General features: G+C 38.9%; 1 protein-coding gene across 1 annotated transcript in view; it reads left to right on the plus strand.

Annotated features, from left to right (window-relative positions):
• The window catches only part of LOC124556600 (E3 ubiquitin-protein ligase HERC2), an 832,907-nt gene that overhangs the window by 555,806 nt on the left and 263,634 nt on the right, over positions 1 to 13,467 (plus strand). Inside the window, exon 60 of the mRNA XM_047130567.1 lies at positions 752 to 898. Coding sequence (XP_046986523.1) covers positions 752 to 898 — 147 coding nt within the window. The remainder of the gene's footprint in view (positions 1 to 751; positions 899 to 13,467) is intronic.

Below are 13,467 nucleotides of genomic sequence, written 5' to 3' on the forward strand. Positions count from 1 at the left end.
ATTTTGTTCCTAGCATGAAGTTCTGAGGCCATATTTTAGCCATAGTAACAAATTAACGAATCATCACACAGAAACTAAGTGGACTCTCTTTTAAATGCAGCAAAATTTGTTGAGAGATTTGTTTTCTAATTTGATTTTGATCAGAATTGAACAAATGCTCCACCCAATATATGCAAACCTTTACTATAGATTAGTCATTCATGTAAAACATACTAAACTCTTTCTTCTAATAGGCATATGATGTCAGCTATTTCATTTAATTGTCAGCTATTTCATTTAATTATTGAGCTTCTAATTTTATACTTTCTCAAAATTTTCATCCCTGGTTGGAGTTTTGAGGCATCCTTTGTAGAAATCATGTCCAAGAGAACTATATCCACATTCAAACACACTAGCCCATTTCTTAAGTATTGGAAATAAAGATGCAGCTTTTTTATAAACAGTTGTTAACTTTGGATGAATTTCTGTTTACACTGTCCATATCAAATAGTTTATAAATGACACATCATTATAGTTGGTCCATTTGAAGGAAACACAACTACTTAAAAAATCTTTGTAAACAAAAGTATCCTGCAGATCAGGATGGCATGCACCATCTTGCAATATGTAGTAACACAACAAAATATAATTGCACTGATGTTGATGCTATGTCTTTACTAGACTGACAAATATTCTTCTCACCATTGTATTTGCCACAGTTGATAACTTCTTTACTTATTTATTTATTTGTTTATTTTACTTTCTTTTGCAGAGTTCTCACACAACACCAGAAAGTGAGCAAAGTCCTGTTGCTGCCTTTCCATCACTTTCAGCATCTGTCAGTGTTTCATCAAGAGCCTCAAAGATGTCTGCAAGTGCCATGAGTGTAATTGCTGTCACTATGACATCAAATGCCCAGGTAAATAAAATTATTTATTTTCAGTGTGTTGCCATTTTGTGTCTAAGTAAAGCAAACATTCCTATTTCAATCAAAATATTTTGTATAACTGTTGTAATGACACAACAGACTGAAAATACCAATGCCAGCAGAATGACATGATCTGGCTCAAACTCTGAAAGTGTGACCACAGTAGTACTAACTGTAAGCATGCATACATAGTAGATCAATGTATGAAACTACATGTGTTATGAAGAAAATCCTATAATATTTGGCTAAGTCTTGAATAAAAAATAACATTATATATGTCAGTTATTTTCAACAACCAAGTCTCCAGTGTGTTTCTCCAGATACATTAACAGTTCAGTATACTGTGTGTGTGTGTGTGTGTGTGTGTGTGTGTGTGTGTGTGTGTGTGTGTGAGAGAGAGAGAGAGAGAGAGAGAGAGAGAGACGCTTCACTGGAATGCTGCGAGGGTGTGCTGTGAAAATTAATGCCTCTAAATTTTCTATGTGAAAACTTTTAACACATTTTGTTGTATTTAAAAATCTTTAACATTCCACATCTTTATTCTTCATGTCTACAAATTTATTTCTCAACATAATCACCCTGGTTTCCAGAATGAGATTTTCACTCCGCAGCGGTGTGTGCGCTGATATGAAACTTCCTGGCAGATTAAAACTGTGTGCCCGACCGAGACTCAAACTCGGGACCTTTGCCTTTCGCGGGCAAGTGCTCTACCAACTGAACTACCGAAGCACGACTCACGCCTGATACTCACAGCTTTACTTCTGCCAGTATCTCATCTCCTACCTAATCACCCTGGTGATGAACACATTTCTCCCAGTGAGAGACTAGCTTGTTGGTACCATTACTGTGGAATTTGCTTTGATGTTGGAGCAAAAACCTATCCTCTGCTTGAACCACTTCATCACTATCATACTGAAGTAAACAGATGAAAATTAGATGGGGCTAAGTCGGGACTGTATGGAGGATGATTGATGACAGTGAACCTGGGGCATCAGATTGTTGCAGATGTCACAACACTCGTGTGGTCTAGCATTGTCATGCTGAATAGGAGGGTGCTCCATGTGTGGCTGAACTCTTTGAATATGAAACTCAATTACAGCATGCTGTTCCTTGTCACAACAGCATAGTTACATTACACATCACCATGTTACCTGCTGCAGTTCAGAGCCCTCTTGCAGCAGAGGGTTTGTGGTTTGTGTCAGTGAATTGAGAAAGTCAACAGAATGATATGTGTGACATTTAATACCTCAACCAATATTGAGACCAGAATAAAAAAATTTTGGAGGCATTATTTTTGAGCACGCACTCATAGATTAATTTTTGTCAGTGAAAGGTTTGATTGTTTACTTCAGCTCTTGACAAACTTATTCAACAGCCTGATTCCTTAACAAACACACAAGTAAATCTTTAAATCTTCCAGTGATACCAGTGTCTCCAACTATATTTGAGAGATTAAATAGTAGGAAAAATTTTAGTGTCCTCCAAATTAGGTAACTTTATTGTTCTAGTAAGCAGATAAACCCATTCAACCATATGATCCCAAAAGATAATTACCACTACTACACTGAAAGGAAAATATACAATACAAAATACAGCAAGTCTGGCAGAAAATACCTCAAATAAGAATATTGCATAATTATAATTAAGTCTGATGTTTATGGAATTTTTAAATGAAAGAGAAATAACAAATTTCACAAATAAATATTTTCCATAATGCAGAGGGATTAAAATTCGTTAGCTGCTAATGATGATAAAAAAAGTTAGGGAAGTTACAGTTTAACATCATTTCAGTGTCAAGGTCTTTTGAGATAGTAACCACTGGAAAAGGAAAGATATTTTGTGTATTTATCAGAAAGAAAATCGATACATGTCACTACACAGAGGCGCACTCTAATTAATTTCAAGAAAAACTCAGAAGCCTGGGACTTATAAAAAACTCACGTACAAATGTTTGGATGGGATTGATGTACAGGAAATGAATGCTTCAGTAAAGAGGAAAAGTTATCATACAAGGCATCAATAATGGAAAATATCCTCAACATGATGAGTGAAAAGAGAAAATACAAAATTACAGATCAGGATGGATATAGCCAATAGAGAAATGTGATTAGTGGAGAGATGAAGAAAGCATCTGAAGAATGGTTTGAAATAAATGTAAAGAGATAAATGAAAACATAGTAAAAGATAATTCAGAATGAGCAAAGCAAAAAGTTTGGAACATATTCTAAAGAATAATTAGGAGACAAGACAGAAAAGTCAGAATAGCAGTGGATGAAGTAACACCAGGTGGTTACAATTAAAGTGCAGCTGCTTACAGAGGTCCAGATTGTGTTGTAATTGTCATATGGCAGAGAAACTTGGTAGATATTCTAATGCATTAATGAGGAACCAGTTCACATTGGAAAAAAAAATTAGTTCCAATTGTGGCCACTAGGTGCAAATCAGGTGTTACAAATGCAAGAAAGGTGTATAGAAAAGTTTCCGTGTGTAATGGATTATCAATGGAATGTGAGCAGAAGAGGTCGAACAAGTGAGAAAAGCGTACTTGTTGATTTTATTATTAACCGCCACTTACACAATTTGTTCAATATGAGCACTGCAGATGTTGACGATATGCTGTGCAGTACCAAGTTTTGGGTCTGATGTCCAAAATGGGAACTAATTTTTTCCATCACAAATTGATTCTGCATTAACACATTAGTATATCTACAAAGTTTCACTGCCATACGTTTACTACAGCCCAGACTGGTTCTCTGGGAATAGCTGCACTTATTACACAATATTACACCTTAAATGCTTAGAAAACTTTTTGTGAGGTCTTGACATCAGCTGAGAAACTGTTTAAGACCTCACAAAAAAAGAATTATAGTCATTTAATCTTTGATATTGTTTAGTTTAATTATTTATTGTGCTAAACATTCTCCATTGGGCAAAGTGTAATTTCAACATTAAGAAACAAGTTTGATGCACAACATTCTATGCAGCTGATTGTATGTTTGTGTATAATGTTTGGTTAGCTAAGAACCAGTATCGCTTTTAGATGCTTGTCAGTTGTTTCCTGGAGATGGCTTAATAAGTCACAAACTAGTGTGAAACAAATAAAAACCAGTAGAACAAAAACAGTGTACTTCTTATTCGGCCTTAAATATGGAATTGTTCTACTAAGGAGTAGTTGAAGAATTCATAAATCAGCATTTTTGTGAGCCAAAACTGCCCCAACCCTGTAGAGAGAAGTGCTGGTGGCAAGGACAAGCTGTTTATCTGGTGTAAATGTACCGAGGCACGGCAATGACTTGAGCAGTGACTTGATGTGGGCAGATGCACTGTCACAGTCCACCAATAAAATGAAAAAATGAAATAAATTTTGAATAATAGTTGACTTTACCCAGAAATGATTGGATTTCCTTCAGGTTCCATGGTGGAGATAGGTTAGCAATCACCACCACATGCTTTTCCATCTGTTTGATGCCACCCTTTGAAGGAAGGTGACCCCAGTATTTGATTGCTGTCTGAAAAAACTTCGACTTTTGCAAATTCTAATTCAGACCCTCCTTTTGCAATTTAGTGAACAGGATACGAAGGCTATCCAGGTGCTCCTGCCGTGAGTGCCATGTGACAATGATATCATGAAGATAGTTTCCACAGGTCTATACATCCCACGTGAGCTGTTCTAAGAATCTCTGAATAATGACGGGGCTGCTTACGATGCTGAAAGACCGGCACATACATTGGTATAACCTGAAGAGTGTGTTAATGACCATAATTTGATTAGATGCAGGATTGAGACAAAGCTGCAAGTACACCACCATCAAGTAAAGTTTGAAAAACACTCACTGCCTGCCAACTTCGCGAGAATGTTCTTGACAGCCAGTCACAGAGCAAAAGGGATAGACTGATCACAAAAAAAACTTGGAAATGGCCATAGATTTAAGGGTGATGTGAGCCTTATAGTTCTTTGTGGTGCCAACTGCAGGCAAAAAGAGCAACCCACACTCGCAGCAAGACATGCCCATTGTGTTGAATCCTGCCTAGTTGTCAAATGTGGTGTGTATAGGAAACCTGCTTTTTCAGATTACTAGACAACAATTCAAGCAAATTGTATTCTACATCTACATCTACATCTACATCCATACTCCGCAAGCCACCTGATGGTGTGTGGTGGAGGGTACTTTGAGTACCTCGATTGGTTCTCCCTTCTATTCCAGTCTCGTATTGTTCGTGGAAAGAAAGATTGTCAGTATGCCTCTGTGTGGGCTCTAATCTCTCCGATTTTATCCTCATGGTCTCTTCGTGAGAGATACATAGGAGGGAGCAATATACTGCTTGACTCCTCGGTGAAGGTATGTTCCCGAAACTTCAACAAAAGCCCGTACCGAGCTGCTGAACGTCTCTCCTGCAGAGTCTTCCACTGGAGTTTATCTATCATCTCTGTAAGGCTCTCGCGATTACTAAACGATCCTGTAATGAAGCGCACTGCTCTCCGTTGGATCTTCCCTATCTCCTCTATCAACCCTATCTGGTACGGACCTCACACTGATGAGCAATATTCAAGCAGTGGGTGAACAAGTGTACTGTAACCTCCTTCCTTTGTTTTTGGATTGCATTTCCTTAGGATTCCTCCAATAAATCTCAGTCTGGCATCTGCTTTACCGATGATCAACTTTATATGATTATTCCATCTTAAATCACTCCTAATGCTTACTCCCAGATAATTTATGGAATTAACTGCTTCCAGTTGCTGACCTGCTATATTGTAGCTAAATGATAAAGGATCCTTCTTTCTGTGTATTCGCAGCACATTACACTTGTCTACATTGAGATTCAGTTGCCATTCCCTGCACCATGCGTCAATTTGTTGCAGATCCTCCTGCATTTCAGTACAATTTTCCATTGTTACAACCTCTTGATATACTACAGCATCATCCATAAAAAGCATCAGTGAACTTTCGATGTTATCCACAAGGACATTTATGTATATTGTGAATAGCAACGGTCCTACGACACTCCCCTGCGGCACACCTGAAATCACTCTTACTTCGGAAGACTTCTTTCCATTGAGAATGACATGCTGCGTTCTGTTATCTAGGAACTCTTCAATCCAATCACACAATTGGTCTGATAGTCCATATGCTCTTGCTTTCTTCATTAAATGACTGTGGAGAACTGTATAGAACGCCTTGTGGAAGTCAAGGAACACGGCATCTACCTGTGAACCCATGTCTTTGGCCCTCTGAGTCTCGTGGACGAATAGCGCGAGCCGAGTTTCACACAATCGTCTTTTTCGAAACCCATGCTGATTCCTACAGAGTAGATTTCTAGTCTCCAGAAAAGTCATTATACTTCAACACAATCTGTGTTCCAAAATTCTACAACTGATTGACATTAGAGATATAGGTCTATAGTTCTGCACTTCTGTTCAGTGCCCCTTCTTGAAAATGGAGATGACCTGTGCCCCTTTCCAATCCTTTAGAACGCTACGCTCTTCTAGAGACCTATGGTACGTTGCTGCAAGAAGGGGGGCAAGTTCCTTCACGTACTCTGTGTAAAATCGAACTGGTATCCCATCTGGTCCAACGGCCTTTCCTCTTCTGAGCGATTTTAATTGTTTTTTCTATCCCTCTGTCATCTATTTTGATATCTACCATTCTGTTATCAGTGTGACAATCTAGAGAAGGAACTACAGTGCAGTCTTCCTCCGTGAAACAGCTTTGGAAAAAGACATTTAGTATTTCGATCTTTAGTCTGTCATCCTCTGTTTCAGTACCATTTTACTCACAGAGTGTCTGGACGTTTTGTTTTGATCCACCTACCGCTTTGACATAAGACCAAAATTTCTTAGGATTTCTGCTAAGTCAGTACATATGACTTTACTTTCGTATTTATTGAACGCCTGTCACGTAGCCCTCCTCACACTACATTTTGCTTTGTGTAATTTTTGTTTGTTTGCAAGGCTTTGGCTATGTTTATGTTTGCTGTGAAGTTCCCTTTGCTTCCGCAGCACTTTTCTAACTCGGTTGTTGTACCACTGTGGCTCTTTTCCATCTCTTACAATCTTACTTGGCCCATACTCATCTAATGCATATTGTGCGATGGTTTTGAACTTTGTCCACTGATCCTCAACACTATCTGTACTTGAGAAAAAACTTTTGTGTTGAGCCATCAAGTAGTCTGAAATCTGCTTTTTGTCACTTTTGCTAAACAGAAAAATCTTCATACCTTTTTTACTATTTCTATTTATGGCTGAAATCATCGATGTAGTAACCGCTTTATGTTCGCTGATTTCCTGTTCTGCGTTAACTGTTTTACATAGTTCAGGTCTGTTTGTGAACAGAAGGTCTAATATGTTATCGCCACAAGTCAGTTCTCTGTTTAATTGCTCAAGGTAGTATTAATGAGCTTTATTACAAAAGGAAAAATTGCAACACTTAACTCTGTGTTAAATAGCTATGTTGCAAGTAAAGGGCAACTGACAAAATAAGAAATCTCTTCAGTATATACAATTCCTAATACAAGCAAAGAAATGAGCTTTGATGCTTCTATTCTGGTTGCTAGTCTTGATGCTGCTTTAGAACTGGGCTGTGGCCAGTCAGGCATGGCGCTTATGTTCTCTTAGCACAGAGGCTACTGCTGTCGCATTGTCGTCCTGGGGAGGGGTCGGTCAGTGTGCAATTGGCTAACATCTTCTTCACAGCCCTCTCTGCTCTGTTGTTCCTGACTGGCATGTCGGTGCTCCACTTTATGCCATAGCGCAATGCCTGGGATGGAATGGATTCAGAAACAAGATGAACAGGATCCTGAATGCGAAATCCAGAAATGCGATTGCACTCGTGACTTGCTGATACATCCTGTGGATCATGAACTGGCTGTAAACAGGAATGGGATACTCACCATAACTGACCACATGGCAATCTGTTGAGGTAAGAGTGGGGTGACCAAGAAATGATAGGTTGCAAGATTCATGAGAGAAACAGTGGCCCTAATATTGACCTGGAAATGGAACATGTCTAGCTGAATGTGCAATGTAATATAGATCGTGCTGGGAATGCTGAGCTCCTGGCCATGCACCACCATAATGCTATTGACTTCCGCAACCTCCACATCTACAGCCAAGGACTGGCTTTGCGGGCAGCCATGGCAATCAGCTACCACACGGCCTTGTTTATGACAAGCCACACACTGTGCCTGCTGGCCTCGCAACGATTACATGTGTGCATGGAAAACAGTCAGGACAGAAGGGGAACCTGCACCGGAAGGAGGCACTATCTGACAGTGAGTGGCACAAACCCCAAACCCCATGAGTATGATGAGGGTATTGGTGAACAAAACCATTGCTGCAGAAATGACGTTATGTCCATGGTGTCATCAAACTGTTTCATCACAGACAGAGACACCTCAAGAGCCTGAGTAACAGCCAAAACCACCTCCAATGTCAGATCTTCTAAACACAAAGCCTTGCAACATGCCTCCCTGTCCATAGCAGAACAGACAACCATGTCACATATCATAGAGTTTCCATAGGAATGTTTACAATGAGAACAAATAAATTTGCACTTACTTTTTAAACTGTGGAGTTCAGGACTGGTCTAATTTCTTTTGTTGCTTGTGAAAATCCATACCAGAAGCAATGATGTTGATTTGCTTGAGATAATAAGCACTGAGCAACTCACTCATTTCAGGAAACAACGATGTTGCTGGGTACTCAATGGTGTAATTGTTTGAAGGAAATGAAATGTTTTGGACTCAGTCAAAAACAAGGAAAAAAAATCTTTTGCAAAGACGAGTCCTCTGCTTGAAATACTGCAAAATATTGCTGCAAACGGTGCATGTACAAGTCCCAATCTCCCTTCACTTCCAGGAATGGTGTTAAAAGCTGGGATAGTGCTTAGGCATGCAGAAGGGAGTTGTGGAGGGCCCATAGCACTTTGCAAATTCATTACCAACTGATAAGCACACCTAACTGCTATTGCTGTTGCTCAAATTGTCATTGCTGCTGAGTTTGCTGCTGCTGCTGTTTTAACAACTGATCCAAAGACAAATCCATTATACTTATAAAACACGCGCCGAAATGCAACAACTTTGTCTCCAAAAACTGTAGTATCTTCAGTTTTTTACTGACAACAACGACATCAACACCAACACAATTATATACAGTGGTGGTGCACCAAGCACTGGAATTATGCAGCCATAAGAGAACATTAACTCAAAAATACAAGCCCTGGACGAGTCCAGTCACATGCAGTGATCATCCTACAATAACGCGTAACTGTCTGTGAGTCGAAACATCACCTAGCACTTGTGAAGCACAAGAGAGCAAAACCACTCTGGTGGTTTGCCAATGGAAACACTCGTCTGGCGGCGGTGCTGCCATTGAGTGAAGCAGGTACCCCCATACTCCCATCTTACGGGCAGCACAGAATACAAACGCTGTGGTTGTGGTGGCAGCATATGTGTGTAAGCTGTCACAACTCAGCTCTATTGCACACAGTTCACAATATTGGCTCAAAACTGGTTGCAATGGACCTACATTCAGTGATAATAGGAATACCTGTCAGCTTTTAACCCAATTGCTATTGAAGAGGCATGATACTTGTCTCCAGTCCCTGTCAGTTAGGATCTTTTTACAGTCACAGTTCTTATGCCTAGTTACGTGGTTACGGGTAGTACACCATTTCTTGTAGACATGTTCGACAGTCCACACTGATACACCAATAAATTCGACAACTTCATTTCTTGCTGTCGTCGTGGGTGTATCCAAAAACGATAGCTCCTTTCTGTAATTCTCTATGTCGATCCATGTTACTGCACTAATTCCATACAATTAATTGGCACATACATGCTGCTTCATTGCCGTAACTTACATGAACAGTGGTGGGTCACATGACCTCTTGGTACCAGTTCTATGCCATCTACAACTCTCCAAAGTGACCAGTATGCTTTTATAGAGGGCTTGCTAATATCTTGACCAGTGATCTTATGTATTTGGTAAACTTGTGTGGCACTTTCGATGAGTTTTGCAAATTGTGTGACAGTGATGAGGTGTCATGAATTATTAGCAAGGGTCGTAAGGTGACAGCTTGGTGTCAGTGAAGAGGAACGCTTTGGGATTGTACTAGAACCTGGTGGTTCAGTCAGCAAGAGGATGTGATCCTGAAGTTGTTGTATAACCATGTACAGAATGAGTTAAAGATGGGAAAACCGACTGGTTAAAACAGATACCAATATTTCAGTTCTAAATAACCAGTGTTTTGTGGTATTTGTTTCATCTTGGGTTGTAAAAGTTTCTTTTTAATTTTTTTACTAATAATCGTGTAAAAAAACTGGCATATAAATTTGCCAGACCGGCAGTGCTAAACTTTTTGTTTTTTAATTAAACATTTTTGAAAAAATAAGTAATGTTTATCAAACAGTGCAGGTTTGTACTGCCGGTTCATAGTGTCCAGCGGCCACAGTATTTCGGTTATCAGACATGTCGCCATCATCAGCTGTGCTGACAAACTGGTCTCTTGAGGGCACATGGCCAACAAATATCCCTTGCTCTGCGAGCCATTCCATCCACAGACCACGGCCGCACGTTGGCATCGGCTGTCACAGAGACTCTAGTGTTGGCAACTGTCATGGTGCTAGTGTCTCCGCGATCGCTGACACGTGGCTGCAGGTGCAAACTGCGGACGGAGCAGGTCACACATGCAGGGGATATTAGTCGACCACATGACCTCAGGAGCTCACTCTGTCAGTGCACATGATGATGGCAACATGTCTGATCACCGAAATATTGTGCCTGATGGACCCTATGGACTGGTAGTACACTCGTAGACTGTGCAATCAACAAATATGCCAGGAGGAACTGAAGAATCTCAAGTAGTGTTTAATTGTACAATTTCAATTGCTTTGACATGTTGGGTTATTATATGAATTGTGAAAAGTGACCAGCATTATCGTAAAGATGATGCCTACAGTTAGAAACTAGCAACAAAAACATGACATAAGGATCTGTACACCACTGCAGACACAATAATCTGCCTGTTGCTGTGTGGTATGGCCTATTAGGTGGTACACATGTATGTGAAGGGTGCAAGGCTTGCCCTGACCTGGTCTATATGGTAACTTCTTGCTGTCATTTTTAGACATCAATTGTAGTACAGGATGGTACCATCCCTAGTTCGAAAGTATTTTACAAATTATGGTATCAATGAAGCACAATGCTCCATTTGCTTAATAAGATTAACACTGGGAAGAAGCACAACAAACTGGTGACATTGTATAAGAAGAAAATATCCACAGTTTTCATTGGGAGGAATGGTAAATTTGATTGACATACCTGTAATTTTATTGAGGTTCTGTAAACTTGGGCTGATAGCTGAACCTTTGATTTTGTAGTTGCTTCATGGCGAAAAATTGATACCATCAAAAGTGACGATGCAGGTAAGCCATCGACTTGTGAGCTTTCGCCATCAATGTCTCTTCCACCTTCACAATCTTTGCTGGAGACAATGAGACAAATATCAGCCACAGCCTCCACCCCATATTGACCATGATCTTGTATTCCTTTATCGTCATTAGAAGTTTTCAATCTTTGTCGGGAGTCTACATTTATTACTGGAAGTAATAGCAATAAAAAAGAGAAGTGGTTATTTCAGGAACTGATTATGTTGAGTGGTTTTAACAGTCAGGTTAAATTGGAGATGAAAAGAACTGGTGTAACCAAAAACTGGTTTTTCCAGCAATAACCATCATTCCTAGGGTAAGGCCCAATTGGAGTCTACTATGGAAGAAGGAAAAAAAGTTGGTGTTGGGTTACTTTGGGACACTTCACCCAGGAAGTTAAGGATCTGATAGCAAGGAACAAATCAGATCTGGTAATAATTTGTGGTAGCATGACCTCACAACTTCAGGTAATGGATGTTGTTGTGGATAGACCTTTTCAGGCTCTCCTGTGGCGGCTTTGCAGTGAGTGGCATTCAAAAAGTTTTGTTTATCCAATGCTATGGATGGCTCCAAGTTGACACACAATAGGAGGAGTGTCAGGAAGGGAGGAATGACAGTAAGTTTACAAATGGATATAATGATGTTAGTGATGATGATGATGATGATTTAAAGTACTGATACCATAGATAGTAAGCAAAAAAGGAAATGAAGATGACAATTAATGTGAACGATTTGTTTCTGTTTATTTTGTTTGTGCATCTATGGTCAAAATGTTGACAGTCAATAAATGATATTAGTTTAGAATAGGTATAATGTTAGCTTTCTAGATACTGTATATTAGTAAAAGAGTTTGCAGTTTTGATTAGTCAGGATAAGTTAAAATTAAATTTTTTTCAAAGATCCTCTAGAAGAAAAAGGGGGTTGTTGTATATTTGGGTAAATATGATATGTTTTTAAGAATTTGCAAATTTTATTGTCACCGTAATTTGTATTTCCGGCATGGTCTAGTTTATATGCCCAAGTCTTAGAAGAAGACACCCACTATTCCTTTCTTTCTCAATCATGATTTTTGCACAGAGGTGTGTTTTCTATTCCAAGCAACTAATTATGTCCTTGAGTTTAAAAGGGATATTTCAGTGGCAAAGCAACAGTATTTCTTCAACTATCTTGATACTTACAACTTAATATGATGTCCCATTTTTAGATTTATGGAACACCTCATGATATAGTGAAAACTGTGCTGGAAACAGTTCATTGTGTAGCGAGTGACTTACTCAAAGGAAATGATTTTTCTAACTTGAATATGGCCATGCCAACACCGAGTATATTGCTGGCACATGATTATATAAACACCCCTTTAACATAATGTGTTAAACGTTTCAGACTTGAATATCTTCCTGAGATCATTGTGTTTTTGTAGGTGACAGACATGACTGGACTTTCTGAAAGTGGATTTCCTTCCCAATGAAAATTTCCACTGTGTAACTTCTGCTGACACTTAAACATGCTCTTGCTTTGAACAGAAACATAATTCAGTTATTTCCTCTTTTCATGGATGTAATTTATTCCTGAAAATGAATTATTCAGCCCAGGAGGAAAAATCAACTCTAGGTTTCCCTGGCAACAGCAATGACAGCAATATAGGCTATAATCTGTATTGACAGGTGTGAAGTACTGACAGTATGCACACATTATTTGCCTAATAAGGGCAGCTTTGGTAAACATCCTTTGTAGATAACCCACTTATTTCATCATTTGCAATTAATAATGTCTGAGATGATCTGCTGTGGTTTTGCATGAAATTGTGGTAATGTTTGAAATGACCAAGCGAAAAACATAATTCTACAGAAAACTTGGTACACTATAATTATCACAATTTATTTGTATTAAATAAAGAATGCAGTTAACAGAAATTACTCCTGAATATGCAAAATGGTTAGCTAGAACATTATGAATGCCCTGGCTAAGAAGCGTATTTCAACTAATAAGCTAAGAAAATTGTACAAGTTTATGTAGTGTTACACAGGTTTACAGGTGTTATATGTCATATTAATATGTAAAGCACACGTATCTCTTCGTTTGAATTTCAAATTAACAAACATTTGTGCAAATGACTTTATATGATAAACTGTTCC

This window comes from Schistocerca americana, chromosome X (assembly GCF_021461395.2).
Source record: "Schistocerca americana isolate TAMUIC-IGC-003095 chromosome X, iqSchAmer2.1, whole genome shotgun sequence".
Taxonomy (NCBI): Eukaryota; Metazoa; Arthropoda; class Insecta; order Orthoptera; family Acrididae; genus Schistocerca; species Schistocerca americana.